The sequence below is a fragment of the Eurytemora carolleeae genome, unplaced genomic scaffold (genome assembly GCF_000591075.1).
Source record: "Eurytemora carolleeae unplaced genomic scaffold, Eaff_2.0 scaffold38, whole genome shotgun sequence".
In the NCBI taxonomy this organism is placed as follows: domain Eukaryota; kingdom Metazoa; phylum Arthropoda; class Copepoda; order Calanoida; family Temoridae; genus Eurytemora; species Eurytemora carolleeae.
In genome coordinates, this window is record NW_019396060.1 from 375,660 (window position 1) to 403,340 (window position 27,681).

Below are 27,681 nucleotides of genomic sequence, written 5' to 3' on the forward strand. Positions count from 1 at the left end.
AATTTAGAAAACTGTGGCAAATATCTAGGATATTAAATAACACTTTTTATTCCTAGTTCATAGTTTTAGTTCATAATTACCCCTGAAAGATAATTATACCGGTTATTATGCTGAAAACCTGTAATTATTTAATTTATTTTTGACAAAAATATTTCAGCTGTTGGACAAACTGTCAAAACTGTCAGAATATGTTAACTAATACGTATTTAAACCAGAGGTTCAGTTNAATAAGATAAATCAATGATATATATATATATAATCACCCCTCGGCCACATAGTTCCATGTTTACGGTTGGTTCATCCATCTAAATTATACATTTATCAATTAGAGTTTCATCAATGATCAAACGATAATTTAGTGAACAGTTTCTTGGTTGCTGGAGGGGGGCAGACTCAAATATCTCAATAATTTGAGAATATTTAGGATGCCTTGGGATAGGATATCATTGAGAGTTGAAACCCCGGATATTTTCTAATCAGCTTTACACCTAGAGACAATACTCTGTTATCAGACTCCGGTCACATAGATTCAGCCTCCTTATAAACAGTCTCATCAATTTTTTAGACAGGACTGACTTTGAAGTGTCGCAACGCCCTAAGCTTAGATTTTACCGCTCTAACTCACTTATGCTTTTCTGTAGCCCTTTACATGTACATTTTAGCACTATGAAGCACTTCTTGTTTGATTTGGTTTTTTAGAAGTTATTGGCAAAATTCTCAACGATTTTTGTCTGAGAGCGTGAGACCATTAAATCGCAGTGCGGTAGGAGATGGTTAGGTTCGGATACTCCAGGCGTTGATATTACTCAACCTTTGTCTTAATAATACATGGACATTTCGGGATAATAGCACTGTTTTATCCATAGATAGAGATGTACAGATCCACTCTTCACTAACCCCCATTATTTCTTCGATCAAAGTACTGCAAATCACTGCAGTACACACAGAAAGCTTAGTTGAGTGTACAGAGTTACAGAAAGCTTAGTTGAGTGTACAGAGTTATATTGGAGCATAGCACAGAGTTTACAACATCTACGTGTAAGATGCACATTGTACACGAACATAAAGCCACTTCTTCATTTTTTTACTTTTATGTAATGATTCCCCAAAAGTATATGGAAAGATGATCCAAAGTCTATACAATTCAAGCCATAAAATGTATAAAATACTTTTTTTTTGATTTTTTAAAGATGGAAAGCAAATTGTTACTGATGAATTTACTTTCCTTTGCTCTATTTCATAAGTCCTAAAACTCTCAAACTTGACGTTTTGCTCCTTTATTTTTTTCTTAGCTTTAGGATTTCAACTTGCATTCATTTCTTTGATTGCTCACGGCACAGTATGCATATATATATATCGGTATTTGTGTATGGTATATATGTATGTATATAAGAACGGTATGTATAATATGTATATCATATGACATACTGCAAAGGGGGAGAGAGAAGGGAGGAGAAGGTGGAGGGGTCAGATTACATGAACTTAATACACACTACAATGCACCACCATGCATGTATATTGTACATTTTACATCTTTGTACATTGTACACCGTTGTACATTGTACATCGTTGTACACGTACATATTCATACAAACAACACATCTTCTTCTATATTATAAAACAAAACATTCGTATATATATATAAATATGTTCCCTCTGGCCGGCCAAACGGCTAGACCGAATGGGCTTACTTTTTTAGCGGACACTCATGGGTAGCCTGGGGTTGACATAGGCTCAAAAAAACAATTTTTTCCAATTATTTTTTAAATAAAATTTTTTTTCAAATCACGGGCAACGCCGAGCACTTCAGGTAGTATCAAATAAAACCCTTCCATTAACAAAGGAAATGAGTCTTTGTTACAAACTCTGATTTTCCAATCCCTTTATCTTTGCAACCCAATGGCATGTGATCTTAGGTAATTCAAACTATGAATTCTGTTTTATAAAATAAACTAAGTTTGAAATATCAAAGGTTGTCACCATCAGGTTGAAAAGATTATAACGATTAGAAATTTTGACTCCTGTCTTGAAAAAAATTTCCATTAATTAAAAACTAGTTAGTTTCGGAAGACATCAATGGTCAGAAGCTGGAGGAGCAAATTAGCAAATATTGAATACTAGAAATTAGTCAAGGGGAGAAGATAGAGAGTTAGAGAGAACCCTGACCACAGAGATCCTTTCCGATAACTATAACCGGTCTAACTTGCTCTGTTACTATGATGGGAAACTGTGATAGCGGAGAGCAGAGGACCTCAGCTGCCGCGGCTCCGCGTCCTCCTATTGGTCCGGTGACACCAGGACAGTTTATCATTGGCTGGAGTCACGGTGACACTTTGGTGACAGAGGACCGTAGGGGGAGGAGCTTAGATTGTCACCAGTACAGGATAGGAGGGGGCAGTACTATACCCGGGGGTTAAAGCATGTCATTGGTTGGAGACAGTTTAGGAACCATGGTAAATTATCAGAATTCAAGGTTTTAGTCTCATTGCTGTTGATATTATGAACAATTCTGTGTAGTTGGCTTGATTGCAAAATGTTCCGAAAAAGTAGAAAATATAGATGCCACGCATTTATGAATAAAAAATCGAAAGATTAATTTCGGAAATAACGGTATTTGGGGGTTTAGAATTTTAAAATTTCAGTCGTGAGGAATTGAAGGGATTTTAAGGGGGAAGGAAAAAGGGAAGGTTTTAATTTTTAAAGGGGTGATGAGTCCATGAACGAGTACGGAGAGTGATGGGGGAGGGGGGGATGATGCTCTTCATCTCATTATTGATTCAATACTAATGCTAGTCAAGCTGGGATATAGAAGGAAGGGGGTGGGGGGTTCAAAACGGGTTCATATTTTGGATCCATATGGGCAAATAAAGAGAAGGGCCGGGGAAGCATTCTCATAGGTTCAGAGAAGAGCTTATGGATACGTTTGAAGCTTGGGTATGGGAGAGAGGGAGGGGGAGGGGGGAGATTTGAAGGGGGACAACGTATATAATTCATATGCGCCTGTGGGAGTCCAAAGCAAGACTTGCTTTCATAGTATTTTATGTTCCTGGACGGTATATTATTTATACATATATTTTAAACCTTTCCAATCGTTACCAGGAGGGTTTATTTCCGTTCTAATTTTCATTATCAATTCTTCACCCCTTTTTATTTTTATTTTTTTCTTGATCATATTTTTTTTATTCACCACTACACTCAAACTTCATACCATACGTACCTTATTTTTCTCTCGTTTTTAGGTAAGCGAATTGAACCTGGCGTGTTAAGACCAAGAACACTGATATTACGGATGGATTTAAGGTTTTTATAATTATTATTTGTGTGTTTTTGTGTTACTGTTGTGTGTAGTTTAGTGCGAGTGTTTGCAGTGTGTAGTGTGTTGAGTGATATATGTAATGTAGCGTGTAGCTTGTTGTGTAGTGTGTTGAGTGATATATGTAATGTAGTGTGTAGCTTGTTGTGTAGTGTGTTGAGTGATATATGTAATGTAGTGTGTATCTTGTTGTGTAGTGTGTTGAGTGATATATGTAATGTAGTGTGTATCTTGTTGTGTAGTGTGTTGAGTGATATATGTAATGTAGTGTGTACCTTGTTGTGTAGTGTGTTGAGTGATATATGTAATGTAATGTGTAGCTTGTTGTGAAGTGTGTTGAGTGATATATGTAATGTAGTGTGTACCTTGTTGTGTAGTGTGGGGTATATCTGTTGTATAATATGTAGCGCAATGTCTCTACTGTGTAGTGTGTGGTGTTTAGTGTGTCATTTGTTGTATGCTATTTTACGTGTTATGTATGTGTAGTGTGAGTAGTATGTGTAGCGTGTATACTGTAAAATTTGTAATGTGTGTAGTGTGTCTAATATGTGTAGTGTGTGGTGTGTGTCTATTGTGTAGTGTTTTATGTGTATTATTTTAGGTTATGTGTGTAGCGTGTATACTGTGAAATGTGAATTGTGTGTAGTGTGTAGTGTGTGTAGCGTGTATACTGTAAAATGTGTGTAGTGTGTGTAGCGTGTATACTGTAAAATGTATAATGTGTGTGCAAAATTTAGAACTGTAAAATGTGTACTGTGTGTATTGTGTATACTGTAAAATGTGTAATGTGTTAAGTGTGTATACTGTGAAATGTATAATGTGTGAAGTGTGTATACTGTAAAATGTATAATGTGTGGAGTGTGTATACTGTGAAATGTATAATGTGTGAAGTGTGTATACTGTAAAATGTGTAGTACTGTGTGTTTTAATATTAATCTGCCAGGTTTAAAGTTACACAAATAATGTGAAGTCTAGTTCGTCTTGTATTACCATCATCTACCAGTTAACAATAGCATTTATTTGTAAACAAATTAATATTTAAATCATCCAACTCTATAGTATATTAATACTTGGCCGCTAACAAATACAAAACTAAAACTAAACAATGATAATCTAACTTTAAGTCTAAAAAGACAAGGACTTCTAGTTTAGTTTAGAGAATAATTTATTCTAGTAATAATAATAATATAATAATGACTAGTTCTATAGTCTAAACTAGAGAGGTAAGATCTACAGAATGACTAGTTCTATTCTTATCTTTAGAATGACTAGTTCTATTCTTATCTACAGAATGACTAGTTCAATTCTAGTCTACAGAATGACTAGTTCTATTCTAGTCTACAGAATAACTAGTTCTATTCTAGTCTACAGAATGAATTATCCTCTTCTGATCCATAGAATGACTAGTTTTAGTATACTTTCTAGAATGTCTAGTTTTAGTTTACTTTCTAGAATGACTAGTTCTAGTATACTTTCTAGAATGATTAGATTCCGAGTCATATCTACATAATCAACTAGTTTTAGTCTAATTAACAAAATGACTAGTTCTAGTCTCATCTAAAGAGTAACTTTTCTTAGTCTTATTTAAAGAATGACTAGAAACAGTCTAATCTACAGAATGTCCAGTACTAATAAAATCTTCGGAATAAATAGTTCTTTTTCTTAATTACAGAATGACTAGTCCTAGTCTTTTTTAAATGACAACTTAGACTTATACTAAAAATCTTAAATCTTAAAAATGACTAATTCTAGTCTAATCTATAGAATGACTAATTCTAATCAAATCTACAAAATGACTAGTTCTAGTCTAATTTTGAAAATGACTTATAGTTGTAGTCTAATCTAAGCCAAGGAATGACTAGTCCTAGTCTAATTTAAGTGCTGACTAGTTGTAGTCTAATATGAAAAGTATGAATAAATGTGGGAATGAGGTGAGCGCGTTGTTCCATAGATTTAATGTTTAACTGGTGCATAAACTGTTCATTAAACAATTATATCTAGGTTTAAAGCTTGTGATTTTACAACCTAAGTCAAGGGTTGGACCCCCCCCCCCCCCCCCCCCCCTGCCTGGTTGTCAGGGTACACTTTCAACCTAGTTTACATCCCTATTCAGAATTGCACGGATATTTGTTGCAGTTTCTCACAGAATAAATTCGTCCTTCACACAAATACTTTTGGAAACCTAAGACTGCAGAAAGAATGAAAAATTTAATTTTTATGATTTCTCAGATATTCATAACTTTTCATAAACCCCTGATTACTCCCACTACTTACCCCCTCCCGGCAATCTCCCCCCCTCCTCGTCTTCCCATCGGGGCCCCCTCCCCCCCGTTCTCATATTTTTTATCAGAATGCACTGAACCATGTTTACCAAAGAGATAAAACTGCTAAAACTCTGCGTGGTTTAACCAATTATAAAAAACAGAAAAAATTTATGACACACACATACATTATACACTCGTCATAAAATTAATCAAAAAATTAAAAAGTAAAATATAAACTATAGCAGAGGGGACAAATAGATTAACCTGTTGTCAAAAAAAAATGTAAGACATGTTTTTGAGACGCTTTTGTGGGTTTTGTATTTGTGTATGTAGTATTCTGTAGTATTCTGCAGTATATCTATATGTATATGTATACAAGGAGCTCAATTTAATCTTGATGATAAACCTTCAGATTCAACTGTGTTAAAGATGACTTCGCAGATTCATAGATTGAATATTTATTCATCCCTCGCCTACTTTACATCCTATCCATACAAACCTTGCCTACTTTACATCCTATCCAACATTCCTTACCTACTTTACATCCTGTCCATACATTCCTTGCCTACTTTACATCCTGTCCATACATTCCTTGCCTACTTTACATCCTTTCCATACATTTCTTGCCTACTTTACAACCTATCCATACATTCCTTGCCTACTTTACATCCTATCCATACATTCCTTGCCTACTTTACATCCTATCCATACATTCCTTGCCTACTTTACATCCTATCCATACATTCAATGCCTACTTTACATCCTATCCGTTCATTCCTTGCCTACTTTACATCCTATCCATACATTCCTTGCCTACTTTACAACCTGTCAATACATTCCTTGCCTACTTTACATCCTATCCATACATTCCTTGCCTACTTTACAGCCTGTCAATACATTCCTTGACGACTTTACATCCTATCCATACATTCCTTGCCTACTTTACATCCTATCCATACATTCAATGCCTACTTTACATCCTATCCATTCATTCCTTGCCTACTTTACAACCTGTCAATACATTCCTTGCCTACTTTACATCCTATCCATACATTCCTTGCCTACTTTACAGCCTGTCAATACATTCCTTGACGACTTTACATCCTATTCATACATTCCTCGCCTACTTTACATCCTATCCATACATTCCTGGCCTACTTAAACATCCTATTAATGCATTCCTTGCCTTAGTTGGTGAATATACTGAGAAAGGGTTGGTGAATTTACTGAGAAAGGTTACATATTCCAAGATGACGGTTTGAAACTTGAATATTTGAAACGGAAAGAAATATGATTTGATTCAACAGACTGTATTCCACGACTAGGTTTTTTGTCACGCACAATTTCAATTTTCAACATTTTTGAGAGAATATTGTGTTTTACCCGCCCTAACCAATTTCATCGATGGGTCGAATGTATTTTAAATCCTATAATGACCGTCTCCATACTTTTCTGAATATAAAAAGATATAAGATCTTGTGGATTTTCGTGTTTCAAGAAATCCTGTTTTTGTTTGAGCTGAAGACGGGTTGGATCATATCCACGGTAGCTTTGTGCTAAACAGGATAGGGCAGGGGGGGGGAGAAAGAGGGAGGGTAGTGGGGGAAGAGATGGATTTGAGAAAAATGTAGCTGTTTCCAATTGTGTGTTCTTAACTTCTCTCGATATCTGTTTTTTTTACGTTATGTGTTTCCCAGGGCTAATAGTTATTTTTTTCCTTCATTTAGCTAAATCTTTCCAACTTTTCCTATTGGTTCCCAATCCCAACCAATCGTACTTTTTTATTTAGTTGCCAACCCATCCTACTTTTCCTTTTTAGTTGCCAACCCATCCTGCTTTTCTTATTCAGTTACTAATCCATCCAACTTTTCCTTTTTAGTTTACAACCCATCCTACTTTTTCTATATAGTTTCTAACCCATCCTACTTTTACTTATTAGTTCATAACCCATCCTACTTTTCTTTTTTAGTTTCCAACAAATTCCAACTTTTTCTTATTAGTTTCCAACCCATCCTACTTTTCCTTTTTAGTTTCTAATCCCCCCTACTTTTCCTATATAGTTTCCAACCCATCCTACTTTTACTTATTAGTTCTCAACCCATCCTACTTTTTCTTTTTAGTTTCCAACCCATCCAACTTTTTCTTTTTAGTTTCTAATCCCCCTACTTTTCCTATATAGTTTCCAACCCATCCTACTTTTTTTTAGTTTCTAATCCCTCCTACTTTTCCTATATAGTTTCCGACCCATCCCACTTTTCCTTTTTAGTTTCGAATCCCTCTTACTTTTCATTTTTAGTTTCTAATCCACCCTACTTTTCCTATATAGTTACTAACCCATCCTACTTTTACTTTTTAGTTCTCAACCCATCCTACTTTTTCCTATCTACTCTACTCTTCCTATTTAGTTTTCAAACCATCCTACTTTCCCTACTGCTCTGTACTAGAAGTAAAGCTCTCCAACATTTAAGGTTAAATATAATGACAAGTGATGCCTGAGGCGAGAGTTCTAATTGATGAATAGATGAGTTGTATACGGATCATTGAACACATTTGACAGTGTATCCACCTTTACAAATAAACAATTAGACTAAATGAATTCATATTGACTAGTTCCCCAGGCTTGCCCACACCTATCCTCTCATTTTCCCCCATTACTTGCTCCTCTTTCCCCCCTTTCCCCCCACTCGTCTTCCTGCCAAATCCCTAGATTCGTTTAAATAAACAAAATTATATAGATTCCCAGCAGTTGGACCTGAAAAAATAATAACTTTGGCCAAACTATGTCTCAGGCGGTCTTTTCAATCCACAGTCCTTTAAACTATGTCTCAGGCGGTCTTTTCAACCCACAGCCCTTTAAACTATGTCTCAGGCGGTCTTTTCAATCCAAAGCCATTTAAACGATGTCCTAGACGGTCTTTTCAACCCACATCATTTTTTTAAATATGTCTTAGACGGTCTTCTCAATCCGTAGTCCTTTAAACTATGTCCTAGATGGTCTTTTCAAAAACACAGCATTTTTTAAATATGTCTTAGAAGGTCTTCTCAACCCACAGTCCTTTAAACTATGTCCTAGAAGGTCTTTTCAACCCACAGCATTTTTAAATATGTCTTAGACGGTCTTCTCAATCCACAGTCCTTTAAAATATGTCCTAGACGGTCTTTTCAACCCACAGCATTTTTTAAATATGTCTTAGACGGTCTTCTCAACCCACAGTCCTTTAAACTATGTCCTAGATGGTCTTTTCAACCCACAGCCCTTTAAACTATGTCTTAGGAGGTCTTTTGAAACCCACAGTCATTAAAAATATGTCTTCGACGGTCTTTTCAACCCACAGTCTTTCAAACTATGTCTATGGAGGTTTTTAGATCCGATAGTCCTTCAAGCGACTTCATGTTTAATTTTAGAATCCAGTTCTCTCAAAAGGTTTTTTTTAGAGGGGGGGGGGTATTATGCAATCTATAATGCTTGGGCGGGTTTGTAAAACTTCTAATTTTTCCAATTCTCTCCGGTTCCAGTTTAATATCTATTCCTGAACCTGGTCTAGGGTTGCGTGTTCTCCAACTATTAAGAATTGGCAAGCATCTCCTAGGACAATAATTTCAGGTTTAACTTGCAAAAATTCATCAGAAAGAATCAAAACAAGATCATAAAGGTTAACTTGAACTGTGCTTTTATTCTTTGTATGCATATTGCATGTGGGCTGTTCATTTATATTTTTAAAATAAATTCAAAATGTAGATGAACTGTTATCACTGTTCAGATATATGTTTTAAAATAAATTCAAAATGTAGATGAACTGTTATCACTGTTCAGATATATATTTTAAAATAAATTCAAAATGTAGATGAACTGTTATCACTGTTCAGATATATATTTTAAAATAAATTCAAAATGTAGATGAACTGTTATCACTGTTCAGATATATATTTTCAAATAAATTTAGCACATAGTTAAATTGTTCAGTATTCAAACTTAATAAAGTTTTTTAGATTTAATATGAGCTTTTTTTCTTTTTAAGAATAATGATTTAATTTTTTTTTCAGTGGAACTTTACCGATCTGGGACATTCAAATTTAAATCTTTATAAAAATTAATTTTATTCAAATTCAAGGCAAAAAAAATCATATCGACACATTCATATCCCCTTCCTCCCCCCCCCCTTTCTCCTCCGAGTTTGCCCAGTCTATATTCTTATTTCATGACTAAAGTATGTGAGAGTAATGTATGCGAACCAGACCTGCATATACTCACAAACCTTTCTTACTCAAAGCTTAACCAATCCACACGATTTTAGGCACTTTCCTAGCTGACAAAATTGAAGTTTCACAATTCACAAAATTGAAGTTTTTCCAAGCCATAGTGCTGAAAACTGGTATCATCACAACATATTTGCATATTTATCTTTCTTTTCTGCATCCTCCTCATTCATAAATATGTTATAGTAGATTCTCCTTCCATCTTAGTTCCCTCTCTCCCTATGTTTATACATACCTAGAGCTGTAGGTTTCAGTAGCACCGGAGCAGGGTTGGGTCAAGTCTATGTAAGGAGGGAAAGTTTGGTTTATGTTTGACAAGGAACAAGGAGGAGGAGAGGAGACAAGGAATCCTAGAGAGGAGACACGAACCTTTCATTAGGATACCTACAACCTGTATGTTGGGCGGAGGCCAAATTAGAGGAAAAGAAACTGAACACCGTGTCGAATATATTCCTTGTGCTAAATTAATCTTGGTTTGGACGGGTTCGGAGTCGGGATTAACTCCCAACATTATTTATTGAAGAGTTCGAACTCCATAAAACATTTTTCATCTTAAACCGGTTTTCTGATATTCTCAGATTCCAGATTAAACTAGGATACATCTTATATAGTGTATAGTATGTGTTCTAGGTAGTATTGTCCACCATGTGTTAAGTGTGTGTAGAGTATGGAGTGTGGAGTGACACATTACTGACAGATAAATTTAGTTCGGTTGTCATTTCATTCATTAGCTAGACCATGCCACTATAAATTCAACAGATCAGACACGGAGGGCGGGCCCTTACTCGGCGGGAGTATGGGGGGGGGGGTGGCGTTTACTCAATGGGAGGGAGTATTGGGTGGGACTGTAAGGAGGTGGGGAGGGCGTACAAAAAACTTGGCCTTTCAGAAGGGTTGTCAGTTATCTGGTCTCAGTATCTAGGTTTCTAATTGTAGATAAAAACTATGGTGATAGTTAGAGATATATGATAAAGACTCTATAAGACAATAGTCAAGTGGTTAAAATGTCAGCCAAGAAAGGTGAAAATAAAGTCAAGACAGTTATAAACAATAATTCTAATGCTTGTTGAGCGGACACTAGAATGATGTAAGTAAAAAATTGAAACTGTGCAGTTTCCAGTCTTAACTCCTGTCCACAGTATGCATCTCCGGACCTGGATATATCAAACATTTTCTTCTTCAATCACAGGGTTGAATAAGCCCGGAGAAAAGAAACCTGGGGAAAATTCAAACTTTTTGTGTTAAAGTTGGGGTTAATTCTTTCTTGGATATTTTCATAGATTTGATTAAGAAACGTATGCAAAGCGAATATTGCTATTTGTTAGAGGTAAAATGTTTGTTTCTAGATTAAGGTCGGATAAATCTTTATTCTCCAGATGTATTTGCACCCCTGAGTATAGAGAGCAATCTAAGCTGGGCCTTGAGGCCGAAATTCCGACTGTCAACTGCCTGTCAAGCTTGGACATGCCTCGGCAGGCCACACTAGGCTTCAATATCAAAGTTTAATATCAAACCTATTCAGGATCCAGGCAAATATATACTTTAAACCGGATTCAAACTATTCTATCGGAGAAGTGATACATTCTAGATCTTGAGAATGAAATGAGTTTTGTGTGATGTAAAGTGGAAACTGCTCAAGTGTTGGAGAAAAATCATGATTCAACATCAACCTTCATTAATCCTGCTCCGGTCTACTTTTCTCCGACATTGAAGCAAAAAATCTAATTTCTTTCTATTTCCTCAGTTTGGTTTGGTTCGGTCTCATTATAATTATTTATTTTTGTTTCTCAGGGTTGTCAGAACTAGTATCACAACTCTGGTTCCATTTGAAACTACAGTTGCCTCCTCAAACCGGTTATTCGAATCCATTATTCAAAACCAAATAAAAATAAAATTCTGAATGACAAAAAATGTGTAAAAGATACCAACAAGACTAGATCCAGCAATGACAGGATAAAAGTAAAAGTCTGAAGAAAGATTTAAGATTTACGGCTCTAGAATTATTCTAATGGTATTCTCCTTCAGCCAAATCGTGCTCTGTCATATCTGTAAACTATTATAAATAGGCAGACCTCAACCCAACTAATACAAAATATTATTACCAATTCTTTCTAATAAACTAGCATCAGGATAAACTAGGCAATACAACCCCGGGCAGAGGTTTCTGCAACCTATACTTAGTTAAATATACCAGTACATATATATATCTTCTCCAACCCTACTCCGGAGTACCAGACAAATCTACTCCAATCCTTCTCTGGAGCACCACAACATTCATATATCTTCTCCAACCCTACTCTGGAGTACCGGACTAATCTTTTCCAACCCCATTCTGGAGTACCAGACTAATCTTCTCCAACCCCACTCTGGAGTACCAGACTAATCTACTACAATCCTACTCTGGAGCACCAGAACATATATATATCTTCTCCAACCCTACTCCGGAGTACCACACTAATCTTCTCCAATCCTACTCTGGAGCACCACAGCGTTTACACATCTACTTCAATCCTACTCTGGAGCACCAAAACATATATATATCTTCTCCAACCCTACTCCGGAGTACCACACTAATCTTCTCCAATCCTACTCTGGAGCACCACAGCGTTTACATATCTTCTCCAACCCTACTCCGGAGTACCAGACTAATCTTCTCCAACCCTACTTCGGAGTACCAGACTAATCTACTCTAATTCTTCTCTGGAGCACCAGAACATATAGATATCTTCTCCAACCCTACTCCGGATTACCAAACTAATCTATTGCAATCCTACTCTGGAGCACCAGAACATTTATATATCTTCTCTAGCCCTACTATGGAGTATCAGACTAATCTTCTCCAACCCTACTCCGGAGTACCAGATTAATATACTCCAATCCTACTATGGAGCACCGGAACATATATATTTCTTCTCCAACCCTACTCCGGAGTACCAGACTAATCTTCTCCAACCCTACTCCGAAGTACTGGTCTAATCTTCTCTAGTCCTACTCCGGAGAACCGGACTAATATTTTCCAACCTATTCCGGAGTACAAAATTAACTTTAACCGACCCTACATCATGTACGGAATGAGATTACACGTCCTGAAACCTGATATATCCAGGTGGTTAGAAGCACCTTCTTCTCCTACTATTCATTACAATTCTATTGTTCAAGCTCTTGTTCAAACCAACCATGTTATACGACACAATAATATCACCTTTCAATATGTACAAATATACTTTATTCATTTTACAACGTTCATAAAATACAGTGTTCCTTGTGTTAATCCTACAGAAACCAACAGTATCCAGTTCAGTGTTAAAGCTTAGCAAATAGTTTGAATCCCAGCATAATTTTATCAGACATTTTTTTTCTCTCTTACCTTGTTTTCTATCCTCTGTGATACTATGCTAAAGGTTCCTTAGTTTCCTGGTTTCCGTTTTATGATTTCCTGGTTTCCGGTTTCCTCGGTTTCCTCGGTTTTCTTGTTTTAACTGAGTTAAATTATGTAGCGGAGTGCTGGGTTGAACCATGTTCCCAAATCGTAAAATTTTATGAATAGGAGACTTCAAAGCCACACATATACCATATGCTGTAAACCTGACTCTGTCAATTATTTGAGAAATTCAACATTTACTTTTTCAAAATGTACCGATCTAGCAGTTGGTAACAGTTTTTAAAATTCATTTACTCAAAACAATTCTTAATCACGCAGAACAAAAATATTAGAAAAACAAACAACATGAAATATGCGTTGATACATGTTATTGAAAAGATATGTCTATAATTCTCAAAAATCGTATTAAAATATCTCAAATGTATAGAAATATATATTAAACATATTGAGACTAAAGCTGGAGAAAAATATATAAAAGATGATGTTCTCTTGTCAGGAAACCTAGCACAATACATTAGCCCATTAATACAAAAACACATATTTCATTTGTTTTTGTTTCTTTAGAAATATGTAACAGACCTTTTACCCCTCAGCCCCAGCTTTGTCAGAAGTTTTAACACTTTTAAATAAATCCTTCAGTTGTTTCTATGGGGGCAAAGACGGACCATAGATCACAAAAATTAGTGTAGTTATTTTTTATTTTTTAGAAAGAAAAAAGCCAAAAATTTAGTTAAGAGAAGGTTGGTAGATTGTTAGATAGATAGCAAAAACTAAAGGGTCAGACGGAATTCAAGAATGTGTATTCTAAACGTTCTATGTAAATTGTCAGCTTTTTATTCCCGCTGTCAAGAGAGGCCTAACAGCTGACATGTGGCCTGTATTTTCTTGAGGGGGGNTGTCTGGTCTTGGTTATTTATTCAGTTCCACGATATCAATTCTTTCTGCTCGTTCAGCCTTGTCTTAGCGAGGGACGAACCAAGACAGGATGAAATTCAAATTCTTCGCGGTTTTAGCCCAGCCCCTCATTCTAGGTTTCAAATATCCATCCCCTCATTCTTTTTTTCAAATATCCAGCCCCTCATTCTAGTTTTCAGATATCCAGCCCTTCATTCAACTCTTCATATATCCAGCCCCTCATTTTAGTTTTCAGATATCCAGCCCCTAATTCTAGTTTTCATATATCCAGCCCTCCATTCTAGTTTTCAGATATCCAGCCCCTCATTCTAATTTTCATAAACCCAGCCCCTCATTCAAATTTTCATATATCCAGCCCCTCATTCTAGTTTTCAGATATCCAGCCCCTCATTCTAATTTTCAAATATCCAGCCGTTCATTCAAGTCTTCATATATCCAGCCCCTCATTTTAGTTTTAAGATATCCAGCCCCTAATTCTAGTTTTCAGATATCCAGCCCCTAATTCTAGTTTTCAGATATCCAACCCCTCATTCTAGTTTTCAGATATCTATAAATCAAATAATTTTGGATTTGCTCCTTATATTATATATTATAACTTCTACAGGGTTCTATTATCCATGTGCTAGTGTTTGAATATGTCTATTTGTTTAAATATACACAAATATATATATATATATATGTATGTAAACCCCTCAGGTCTTAGTAAACAATTGTTTAGCAACCATGCATACTTAATTTCTACCCTTTACAATTACAAATATATACTTGTTTCTGATATATCTAGGGTAGAAACAGACCATATTTACTTATAGAGATTCTTTACAAAATCCAAATATTTATCTAGAAATGAATTTGGATTGAATTGTATGAATCCTTGATCATCTGATTTGATTTCTCCCACAATGCGCTCATCCTTCTGTAATTAGGTTTACAGACATCTCCAGACATATTCTCTTCTCTCATCTACATATTTTCTTTTCTCCGTCCCTGTTCATCCTGAATCATCTATCCATCTATCTATCTCTTCATGTCCAACCTTACATTAAGTCTGGAGAAGAATGTATTTTTGCAAAATATGTAAGGACGTGAATCATCTTTCATGCTTTGCCATTTCAAGCCATTTGAATACTTGTAGGATCTACGTCTATAATTAGAGAGGGTTCGGGTACCATATTTTCCTTGGGAGAAACAAATTTCGATGTAGGTTTCAACCAAATGGAAGTTTAAACGCTTAAACCGTGAATATTTCTTGTTCCTGACGTTTATCCCTGCACACAGAACACAACTTACAACACAAATTTGCATCTTTAGGAAATTTTCATGCAATAAAACTCAAATATCTTGCCAAAACCTCGCAAAATTTCTAATTTGACGTATTTTGTAATTGTCCTTGTTATTTGAAATTCAAGGAAAATCGTATATGAAAAGATTTAGTTTTAAACCGTATATTTATAATATTTATTTCAGTAATGGATTCTCGCGACTTGCTCTGCAACACTGAACTGGATTTTCGACACGCGGAGCAAATATCACCTGGAACCGTTCTTCAAGTAGCTAGTCTAGTACTCCAGGTTAGTTTAGTAGTAGTCTGGTACTCTAGGGTAGTCTAGTACTCCAGGTTAGTTTAGTTGTAGTCTGGTACTCTAGGGAAGTCTTATACTCCAGGTTAGTTTAGTAGTAGTCTGGTACTCTAGGGTAGTCTAGTACTCCAGGTTAGTTTAGTAGTAGTCTGGTACTCTAGGGTAGTCTAGTACTCCAGGTTAGTTTAGCAGTAGTCTGGTACTCTAGGGTAGTCTAGTACTCCAGCTAGTTAATGGTAGTCTGGTACTCCAGGATAGTCTAATACTCCATGTGAGTTTAGTAGTAGTCTGGTACTCCAGAGTAGTCTAATACTCCAGGTTAGTTTAGAAGTAGTCTTGTACTCCTGGTGTAGTGTTGTAGTAGTCTGGTACTCCAGGGTAGTCTAATACTCCAGGGTAGTCTAGTACTCCAGAGTATTCTATTACTCCAGGGTAGTCTAGAACTCCAGGGTAGTCTGGTACTCCCGGGTAGTATAGTACTCCAGGGTAGTTGCTTTAGAGTAATCTAGTACTCTAGGGTAGTCAAATACTCCAGGATATCTTTTCAGTACAATGTAATGAAAGAATATATATGTCCTTTTTATAATTTATTGGTTGTACAGAGAATTAAACATGAGAGTACATAAATACTAAATCATGAAGACCATTAATTGAATTTAATGAGCCAAACCTGGAGTTCTAAACCTATGCATTTACTGCCCAGTTTCACATAGGGTTTCCATATATATTCCTATACACAGGGTTTCCATATATATTCCTATACAAAGGGATTCCATATATATTCCTATACACAGGGTTTCCATATATATTTCTATACACAGGGTTTCCATATATATTCCTATACACAGGGTTTCCATATATTCCTATACTCAGGGTTTCCATATATATTCCTATACACAGGGTTGCCATATATATATTCCTATACACAGGGTTTCCTTATATATTCCTATACACGGGGTTTCCTTATATGTTCCTATACACGGGGTTTCCTTATATATTCCTATACACGGGGTTTCCTTATATATTCCTATACACAGGGTTTCCATATATATTTCTATACACAGGGTTTCCATATATATTCCTATACACGGGGTTTCCTTATATGTTCCTATACACGGGGTTTCCTTATATATTCCTATACACGGGGTTTCCTTATATATTCCTATAAACGGGGTTTCCTTATATGTTCCTATACACGGGGTTTCCTTATATGTTCCCATACAGAGAACGAGGGGGGTGGAAGTAAACGCCCCTGATGGTTTTTTATCCGTAAAACAGATTTCGATAGAACGCTTAAACTTCTTTACTTTTTTTTAAACATAACATTTTTTCCAATATGACCTATTAGTCTGAAATTTTCAGATTTTGTACATGTACTAGTACCTGGATACAGTTTCTCCATGTTCAGGGTTTCCACGCTGTCCCTGTCAAGCTAAAGATGCTCCTGGATAGATTATTCTCTCTTCTCAGTCCTGACGAGGTTAATAGTCTTCTCCGAGGATTCGGTTGGAGTCTCCAGGATTATCAGAGAGGATATATACTCAAGGTACCTTATCCTACTGATATATATTGTACAGGGTGTATATGTGTATTGTGTACAGGGTGTAAGGTAGAGAACATTTATTTAACAGTCAAAGTGCCTTTTCAATTGTCAAATATCAAGTGCAGGGGTCAAAAAATGTCACTACAAAAGTATAAAAAATCTTTATTCGTTGACTTGTTCATTGTTTATACATCTGATCTAATATATTCAATATCATTCTATTGGTTATTAACATGTATAGTCTTAAGGTTAAAATCTCCGTGTTAGTTTCTAAGATGAATTCCAGGTTTCTGTCTCATTAATCAGAGTAAATATTATACTCTCCGGTTCCCAGGAGATAGCTCCGTCCTCGCATATCAGACAAAACTTTTACATTTTCTGTTTATCTTATAAACTTGGTTTAAACAATATTTTCAGCTTCGAGAACATCGACCCAGTATATTAAAAGGTTCTTGAATTCTGAGAATTATATTTTTCATTTTTCATCCTGTATCTAGTATCCTGTATTTAGTGTACTTCGTTTTGTATTCTACACATCATATATAAATATCTGTATCTTGTACCCCTACACATCATACATATATAAAATTTCTGTATCTTGTACCCTGTATTTAGTGTACTTCGTTTTGTATTCTACACATGACATATAAAATATCTGTATCTTGTATCCTGTATTTAGTGTACTTTGTTTTGTATTCTACACATCATATATGAAATATCTGTATCTTGCACCTTGTACTTAGTGTACTTTGTTTTGTATCCTACACATCATATATAAAATCTCTGCATCTTGTACCCTGTATTTAGTGTACTTTATTTTGTATCACACACATCATATATAAAATATCTGTATCTTGTACCCTGTATTTAGTGTACTTTGTTTTGTATCCCACACATGATATATAAAATCTCTGTATCATATAAGCTTATTGTATCAAGTATTTTGCATGAATATTGTATTCTTGATCGTATTTACCGTTGTTAACCCACAATTACGTTCTTTATTTTAAATGTTTAAATCTTGCAATCTGTATGCTTTATTTACGTCCTGTATCCTATTTATAACGTTCTTTATCCTATTCTTATATCCTTCAGTCTATATTTGTATCCTGAAACTTATATTTACGTCCTGCATTATATATTTACGTCCTGTATCCTATTTATAACGTTCTTTATCCTATTCTTACATCCTTCAGTCTATATTTGTATCCTGCAACTTATATTTACGTCCTGCATGATATATTTACGTCCTGTATCCTATTTATACGTTCTTTATCCTATTCTTACATCCTTCAGTCTATATTTGTATCCTGAAACTTATATTTAGGTCCTGCATTATATATTTACGTCCTGTATCCTATTTAAAACGTTCTTTATCCTATTTTTACATCCTTCAGTCTATATTTAAGTCCTGCAACTTATATTTACGTCCTGCATTATATATTTACGTCCTGTATCCTATTTATAACATTTCCTATTTTTACATCCTGTAGTCTATATTTGTATCCTGCAACTTATATTTACGTCCTGCATGATATATTGACGTCCTGTATCCTATTTATACGTTCTTTATCCTATTCTTACATCCTTCAGTCTATATTTGTATCCTGAAACTTATATTTACGTCCTGCATTATATATTTACGTCCTGTATCCTATTTAAAACGTTCTTTATCCTATTTTTACATCCTTCAGTCTATATTTATGTCCTGCAATTTATATTTACGGACTGCATTATATATCGACGTCCTGTATCCTATTTATAACGTTCTTTATCCTTTTTTTGCATCCTCTAGTCTATATTTGTGTACTGCAATTTATATTTCCGTCATGCATTATATATTTACGTTCTGTATCCTCTGTTTACGTGCTGCATCCAGTGCTTACGTCCTGCATCTATATTTACGTGATGTATCCTAGGACGGAGAAGGGGATACTCTAGAGAAGTGGAAAATGTGCCCTAGCGAGGAGGAACCCGTGATACTTCAACAGTTTCTCAGGTAAAGAACAATCAATTAATTAATTAATTAATTAATTAATTGAGTAATCTAATGATTAATCATCCTTGGCGCATACCTTCTCTTTCTCTGAACTGTTTAAAGTTCTCATCCAAGTTTTCTTTATTTCGTCCTTGACTACTACTACTACTATCCTCTAGTTCTTTATCTATCTATCTAACTTACTATTTTATACCTTCTTTATTCTCCCGGTACAAATTTACTACACAATTTATCCCAAGTTTCACTTAGTCTAGATCCTTCTCCTCCCCCTCTCTATCTCGGATTAATTATTTAAAAGCAATCTCTATCAATCCCACCTAGGGATATAAATCTAAAGGAAGAGTAAATATCCCTATTCTTGTTCAGGTTCGGAGTAACCAGAGCACTGACCCACCAACTGCTACTCCAGGAGCTGTGTGAAAGGAACCCTGATTCTAAAGCTAAACTCCAGGAGTATATGGTTAAACTGATGAATAATAATACACCTGGTGAGGAGGGGAAAACTAGTCCTGGATCAACCTCAGATATATCTCCGGTTATTCATAATCAACCCTCTCCTCTCTCCTCCTCACGAACTAGTCCTGAATCAATCTCAAGTTTGGCGGTTCCTATATCATCTCCTGCAGTCATCGGAGCATCTCCGTCCCTTCCTCCTCCCTCACCCAATACATCAACATCTTCCCTAGTGTCTCCTTCACCTTTAAACAAACTGCAGAGCATGCATCCATTTGATTACAGGAAATCTGAAAGAAGGACACCAGAGGTTCCAAGATCCCCGGTGGAGAAACCAATTCCCCCCTCGATGAGTCCGATGAGGTTTCATCAGACAGGATTGCCTCCGGGTTATCCTATCCCTCCTAGCTTCAGTCTACATCACGGTATATCTCCCTACCAACATCAGATGTCTAAGTTTCATGATGCGGAGAGGAAATCAAAAGAAGAAAACCACTTTAATCCGATGAATCTAAGTCGTAACCACGAAACTAAACCAGAAAGAAATTCTCTTGAACACTCCAGTGGAAGAAGAGGGATGGATCCTCAGCGTCAATACAGCGCATTCCACGAGGATCTTGGAACAACCTTTGTAAACCCGGCAACCGGTAAAAAAAGAGTTCAATGTAATGTTTGTCTCAAAACTTTCTGTGACAAGGGCGCACTCAAGATACATTTCTCCGCTGTGCATCTCAGGGAAATGCATAAATGTTCTGTTCCTGGCTGTAACATGATGTTTAGCAGTAGGAGGAGTAGGAACAGACATTCTGCCAACCCAAACCCTAAACTTCATACTCCACACATCAGAAGAAAGATCTCACCACACGACGGTCGCACTCATCAAGGTCCAGTGATACCCTTTGGTCTTACTCCTAAACCTCCCATATCTCAACATCACCTTCCCGTACAGTCAAATCTTCCTGTATCCGGGGTTCCTCCCTTCCATCACTTCCATAGTTTACCTCCTAATCTTATTCCCCCAGAGCTTCATAAATTTCACCATCAGCAGATGGAACTACAAAGATTTCACGAGATGCAGAAACTATCCTCCCTCTACTCCAGGCACCTAGCGGAGTCGGAGAAGGTTTCCCGACAATCTGAGGATCTTGAATCGATCTCTGAGAAACTAAACGTGACAGATCCTGACTCCAGGTCTGAGAAGAGTAATGAGAATGGGGAAGACCAGAAGATTGATATCACAGATGATGAGAAAAGTCTGGATAACTCTAGTAGCAAGGAGGAAGGATCAAACGGAAGAAAGAGAAAACGTCAGAACCCGACTAGAATTCAGACCGGAGATAAGAATGACGAGGACACAAACTTCTCCAGCGACGACAATGATGAAGGATTTCCTGATCCCATGGACGACGACGACGAGGATGAGCATCAGATGGATTTTGAGTCTGGAGAAGGAGGTTCGGAAAAAAGTAAAATTTCGGAGAAACCTGATATCCCTGGAATCAATCAGACCGAACCTAAGCCTGGGGATAATGAAGAAAGGATAAATGATGTAAAAGAAAACAAAACTCCGGAGTTGAATGGATCCGACCGTGAGGAGGGAGCAACTGGAAAAATACAAGTCAGGAATGATTTGACAGATCAGGAGAGGATTGGAGAGGGTGAGCAGGAGGAGAACCAGGAGTATATGGGTAGAAAGACTCCTCTGCACTCTGATGAAGAATACGATAATATTTTCGACGAAATTCCCATCGACAAGGAAAACCCGCTTCGTTGTGTTGACTGTGGTAGAGAGTTTCAAAACCATTTCTCTGTTAAGATTCATTATCAGAATGTGCATTTGAAGTTAGTGCACAAGTGCACCATAGACGGTTGCAACGCTGCTTTTCCTTCAAAGCGGAGTAGGGATAGGCACAGTTCAAATCTTGCTCTTCACAGAAAACTTCTGTCTACAACTGAAATGGAGGAATCATCTCTAGGCCCCTTGGTTCCTCACTCTGGAGAAGGTTCATCCTTATCCCACCTTCCTTCACATACAATTCCTCCATATCAAAATGAGTTCCTGGCAAGATTCTTTGCAGAGCAACAGCATCAGCATCAACAACAACAACAGCAGCAGAGATTCCCATTTCCGTTCCTGTCAGGACTTCATTCTCATCCTTCCCATCCTTCAGCAGGACTCTCTCATCCCCGTCTTCCTCCTCCTTTCGGTATGCTACCCTTTAATCCTCTTCTTGGAGATTTATCCAGGCTGCCAGGCTTGTTCAACAAGGTCCCGGATCCTTCTCAGGCCAAGATGGTCGAGGAGAACTTGAGAAAGTACATGGCTATGGCCAACATGGCGACCAAGATAGAGAATCATTAAACTCTAGTGTTTTCATACTGATAATCTTGTTAAATGTTCTCCCACTATATTAATACCCAACCTTTACACTCACCCCTGTATTTTCTTTACAGCTTGAGACTTTGAACTTGAAATTATTTTAAACAAACCCCTAATCTTTGATCTGTAAATGAGTCAGCTGGTTAATGTAGGATTTAAATACTAATTATAGAAATTCATCGATATGTTTATTGCGCTGACCTTAAACTATGTAAACGTTTCTAGCTGGAGTAGCACTAGATAATTATCAATTAAATTTATATTTAATGTCATTATATCTTAATCTTACCAAGAGAGAGGTAGAGAGAGATGGTAAAGAAAGGATTAAAAGTTTTGTCCTGAAAGAAACTAATAGTTTTGAAATAACAGGATCTTTAGAATATTATTTACAATCAAACATGAACCTAATCCTACTTCTGAAAGGAGCTGGTCTAATTCTTTAACACAAACTACTCAGTATCATATTTGATATACAGGGTGTCCCAATTTTGAGAAAAAAGACTTCTATGACATCTAACATACCCACAGTAAGGTTTACTGAAATTAAATGTAACATTGGGGAAGATTTTTACTTTGGATAAAATACTTAAATCAATAAAAATTCCAAATCAAATTGTAGATTTTAATATCTGGATTGTTGGACGCCCTGTAAAATCCAGGATTGGGTTCCCCCCGCTACTTTCTGCAACGGTTTTCCTAATATTTAGCATCACAAGATGGAGCTGGGAGTAAATTAAAACAATTTCTTGTACACACCGCAAAAAACAGACAGTTTAGAGGTTTCCAGGAATCAAAATACGTCCACAAATAATTTACTTCATAAAATGCATATATTGAATCAACCCTTGATAAGAATATGCATTAAAGCTGGGAAAAAAAGATTGTACAAAATATTTATCTTACACAAGAACTGAATTATGAAGTCAGATTAATCTAGGTTTCAGGGAGACTAAGAGATAGATTTTTACAGGGTTCAGGAGCTAGATTAATAGTTCAGGAGCTAGATTTATCCATGGTTCATGAGCTAGATTAATCCATGGTTCAGAAGCTAGATAGTCCATGGTTCAGGAGCTAGATTAATCCATGGTTCATCAGCTAGGTTAATCCATGGTTCATGAGCTAGATTTATCCAGGGTTCAGGAGCTAGATTACTCCAGGGTTCAGGAGCTAGATTTATCCAGGCTTCAGGAGCTAGATTAATCCAGGGTTCAGGAGCTAGATTTATCCAGGGTTCAGGAACAAGATTTATCCAGGGCTCAGGAGATGGATTTATCCATGGTTCAGGAGTTATATTAATCCAGGGTTGAGGAGCTAGATTAATCCAGGGTTCAGGAGCTAGATTTATCCAGGGTCCAGAAGCTAGATTAATCCAGGGTTCGGGAGCTAGATTAATCCAGGGTTCAGGAACTAGATTTATCCAGGGTTCAGGAGATAGATTTATCCAGGGTTCAGGAACTAGATTTATCCAGGGTTCAGGAGATAGATTTATCCAGGGTTCAGGAGATAGATTTATCCAGGGTTCAAAAGCTAGATTTATCCAGGGTCCAGAAGCGAGACTAATCCAAGGTTTGGGAGCTAGATTAATCCAGGGTTCGGGAGCTAGATTAATCCAGGGTTCAGGAACTAGATTTATCCAGGGTTCAGAAACTAGATTTATCCAGGTTTTAAGAGCTAGATAGATCAATCCCTGATCCAGGAGCTTAAATAATCCATGGTTCAGAAGCGAGACTGCTCCCGGGTTAAGAAACAGATTAAAACAGGAGTGAAGTAACATATTTTAAAAACATTGAAAATCATGATACTGATCTCATAAGAACGGATAATTTATGGATCGAATCTTTGATAGAAAACGGGTTCAGAGTAGGAGTAGAATCATGACTCAGGATGATCTGAGATAATTTTCATTCTGATTCTTTTCTTGAACTGAAGTCTCAAAAATGCATGATAAAACTACATTTTTTTTTATTTCTTTCGTTACGTTTTTCTAATTTTGTAAGTAATGTAAAGTAATGAAATGAGATATTAATGTAATTACTTCTTGATTACTTTAATGTTGTTCCACATGCTTTTTATTATCTTTTATTACAGCTTTATAATTGATATATATTGACAAATCAAACTTGAGCTATCTTCCTTTCCTTCTTTCCTCTTTATTAGCTATCCCTTTCTTCTTTCCTTCCAAGCTTTTATTCTTCCTTCTTTCAATCAAACTTACCTAACCTTTATTTTTCCTACCGACTTACCTAGCCTTCCTTTTTCCTACCGACTTACCTAACCTTCCTTTTTCCTACCGAATTACCTGATCTCCCTTTTTCCTACCGACTTACCTAACCTTCCTTTTTCCTACCGACTTACCTAACCTTCTTTCTTTACTTCCTACTCAACTATCCTTACTCTTTTTCTCCTTTCCTTTCTACTTTCCCTTTATCCTACCTTCCTTTTATTACTCAACTATCCTACCTTTCATTACCTACTTAACAATTCTTCCTTCCTTTCTCTACTTAACAATTGTACCTTCCTTAACCTACACTACTATCCTTCCTTTCCCTACTCAAATATCCTTCCTTTCTTTACCTTCTCAATTAACCTTCCTTTTTTCTCAACTATCTTTCCTTCCTTTACCCACTTAATTTTTCAAATAAACTTTGTCCTTCCCTTACTAGCAACAATTCAACTATATTACTCAGTACCGACTCAAGTACCAACTCAAGTACCCTTCTATCACTCTCTGCCTGTTATAGTCTATACCCGGAGAACTGTGATCTTTTCATAACTGTTTATTAGGTTGAGAGGCTAGAGTATAGTTGAACCTAAACCAAAGGTTCTGCAATAATCAGTATTATCTAGATATTGGTTTATTATATCCAAACATTATTATCAGGGTTAAATATTCTCCTAGTCTTACACAAACCAATAAACAAATACATCTCCAGGTACATATTCATACCTAGAGAGAAGAGAAATCGTGTATTGTTATTGTTTGCCTCTGAATATTCTTTATTATGCGTGCAATAAAGCAATATTAGTCGGATATTGAGTAGTTTAGGTTCAGAGCATGCAAATATGTGTATTTGGTTTCATTTATACACTTATACACTTATACTTGGACCGATTAGGTTTCACATTTCGGTTTACAACCAAAATTTATGGTCTGAAACATGCAAAATCAATCAATAAATCCATGCCTTTCAGTGTACATAACTGCACCACTAAATATAGTATTAAATCATTAAATAACACCTTAAAATATATTTCTGTTTATTTTCTGTTTTATGATCTATAAACTAGAATAGGATTATTAGGGTTCACTTGAATACACAAACATTTGAAGAATATAGTTTACAGAAATATATTTTGTCCCAGGATGTTTTAGAACATATGTCACAAAAATAATTTTGTTAAATTTTTTATTTTTCAAAATTAATATGTTTTATGATATAAATAAAACCCTGAAATTGTTTTATTTTGTTTTTATTTAAATATTTGGCTCACATGACCCGACGGAAGGTTTATGGCGACATTCGAAAAAATTGCCTCAAAATAATTTTATGAAAATTTTTTTAACATTGTCAATGAAAACAGGAAAACATGCGAATTTGTTCGTTTCTTATGAACGAAGAAAATGGTGTCAACAATTCAAAGTTAAAATTATTGCTAGAAAAAGGGCAAATACACTGTTAAAGGGAGTGTTCGCGAAAAATGAAAGGGGGTATAGGCTTAATGTTGTACAAGCTGCACAATACAGAAGAAATTGAACATAATGTGTGAATATTCTCTCTCCACCCCGCTCCTTACTGTACTGCAGGGACCCTGGAGAAGGATGAATATACAGAAACCTGATTACAAAAATAAACATGCACTGTATGCACTGTACACTGTACTGCAGTATGCTCTGAGCCAGATTTAGGTCTCAGTTGACAAAAGTCTGCTGCTTGGTAAATCAGAATTAATATTCAGGTATATAATACACTAATTAAAGCCCATTTCACATAAATCGATATTACAAAATTACATTTTCTATTCTTGATGTTTTCTATAGTTTCAGGGTTTACTATAAAGTACATGGCCAATCGTCGTTAATATTATTCTATTATTTAGAATCACTGGTAGAGGTTAGAGTGGGCGTTCCTCTCTTCCCCTCCTCCCCTTCATACTTCGACTCTCTGCGTACTGAGAGCCTGGAGTATAGAAGTAAGCTATAGATGACGACCTTGCCAATCCCCCTGGAAAGGTCGAGTACTCGTTTATTTGTCATTCTGTATTGAAATAAACGATTGTACAAATTTATTGCATAGCAGTCATTTTCTATCAGTGAATGCACTGAAATAATTCTGATTCATTAAAGAGGTTTTTACGTATAGAAAAGATTATCCTCTATAAACTAAATCTGTTCTAAACGACACTTAATGCGATTAAAAAGCGCTTTTGATCGCTAATAAATTTACTTCTATCTGTTGCGTCTATAAGGAGAAAATTGTTAAAGACGTCGCATACCGAATAACTTAGCGCCCATACAAATTCAGAAAATTGCAACATACACTTAGACCGTAAAAAATCAATTTAATTTCAAACAAATCATTCAGATATTTCAACCTATAGTCATCGATTATCTTTCGCCACATTTGTATATATTTTATATTTTATAATATTTTATTTTTTTTATAAAACGTTTTAACAGATTTCGAAAAATGTGAGTGGTTCGCGGCATTCGTAGATAGTTGCGCAAGCGACAAGAGAAATAATCAAATTCAAAACAAATTAATTAAAAAGTATTATAAAATATAAACTATATACAAATGAGGCGAAAGATAATCGACGACTATAGGTTGTAATATCTGAATGATTTGTTAGAAATTAAATTGATTTTTTTACGGTCTAAGTAATTTGTTGCAATTTTCTGAATTTGTATGGGCGCTAAGTTATTCGGTATGAGACGTCTTTAACAATTTTCTCCTTATAGACGCAACAGATAGAAGTAAGATTATTAGCTATCAAAAGCGCTTTTCTATCGCAGTAAGCCTATACCCCATTTCATTTTTCGCGAACACTCCCTTTAAGGATTTCTAGAAACATATCCCAACTCATTACTTGACTTACAGTTACTTACAGTTTGTATGGAGAATTGTAAATATAGAAAGGAATCAAGTTTTTGCCACAAACTAAAATTCTCAAATCCCTATATCTTTGCAATCTGATAACGTAGACTTTTGGTATTTCAAATTTAGATGATTTATTCTAACAGAACTCAAAGATTAAAACATCTAAGGGGTTTGACATTGTTAAGATATAGGAATTAGAAATTCGGGGTTTGTGGCAAAGACTCAATTCTTTTAAACGTCAATTGGTGGAGGCCTCTCGATCTAATTATTTCTTGGTTTGATTGTATGGAATGCACACTACAATGCAGAATGTATGAGTAGAATAAAGGATTGATTGATTAGAAGAGTTAATGGATCGTCTTCCTCCCGGGATTCTTCCCTTCAGCATGCAAATATCATATCTGTCATCGGATAAACCCGTCTCACTTACAAACAATTGCAAATACCCAACCATGTCTGCCAAACTATTAAAAAGATTCGAATGCATTCAAATCTA

The 27,681-nt window shown here is 35.9% G+C and overlaps 1 protein-coding gene and 1 long non-coding RNA gene across 5 annotated transcripts in view; both read left to right on the forward strand.

Moving 5' to 3' along the window:
• LOC111708458 (zinc finger protein basonuclin-2) overlaps window positions 1-22,358 on the forward strand; it is a 39,519-nt gene extending 17,161 nt beyond the window's left edge. Inside the window, exons 1-6 of one of the 4 annotated variants that reach the window (XM_023481837.1) lie at window positions 2,298-2,453; window positions 3,240-3,300; window positions 15,599-15,702; window positions 17,120-17,257; window positions 19,174-19,253; window positions 19,620-22,358. In XM_023481837.1, the coding sequence (XP_023337605.1) occupies window positions 15,601-15,702; window positions 17,120-17,257; window positions 19,174-19,253; window positions 19,620-22,068 (2,769 nt within the window). In that variant the 5' untranslated portion in view covers window positions 2,298-2,453; window positions 3,240-3,300; window positions 15,599-15,600 and the 3' untranslated portion in view covers window positions 22,069-22,358. Of the gene's footprint in view, window positions 1-2,297; window positions 2,454-3,239; window positions 3,301-13,940; window positions 13,957-15,598; window positions 15,703-17,119; window positions 17,258-19,173; window positions 19,254-19,619 lie in introns of those variants that run through there. The other 3 variants (XM_023481845.1, XM_023481854.1, XM_023481861.1) reach the window with 3 other exon arrangements.
• Window positions 22,359-25,950: 3,592 nt separating this feature from the next.
• Window positions 25,951-26,373, forward strand: LOC111708577 (uncharacterized). Its single transcript, XR_002766690.1, has 2 exons — window positions 25,951-26,043; window positions 26,185-26,373. It is a non-coding gene; the product is annotated as an uncharacterized LOC111708577 (long non-coding RNA).
• Window positions 26,374-27,681: the final 1,308 nt, after the last annotated feature.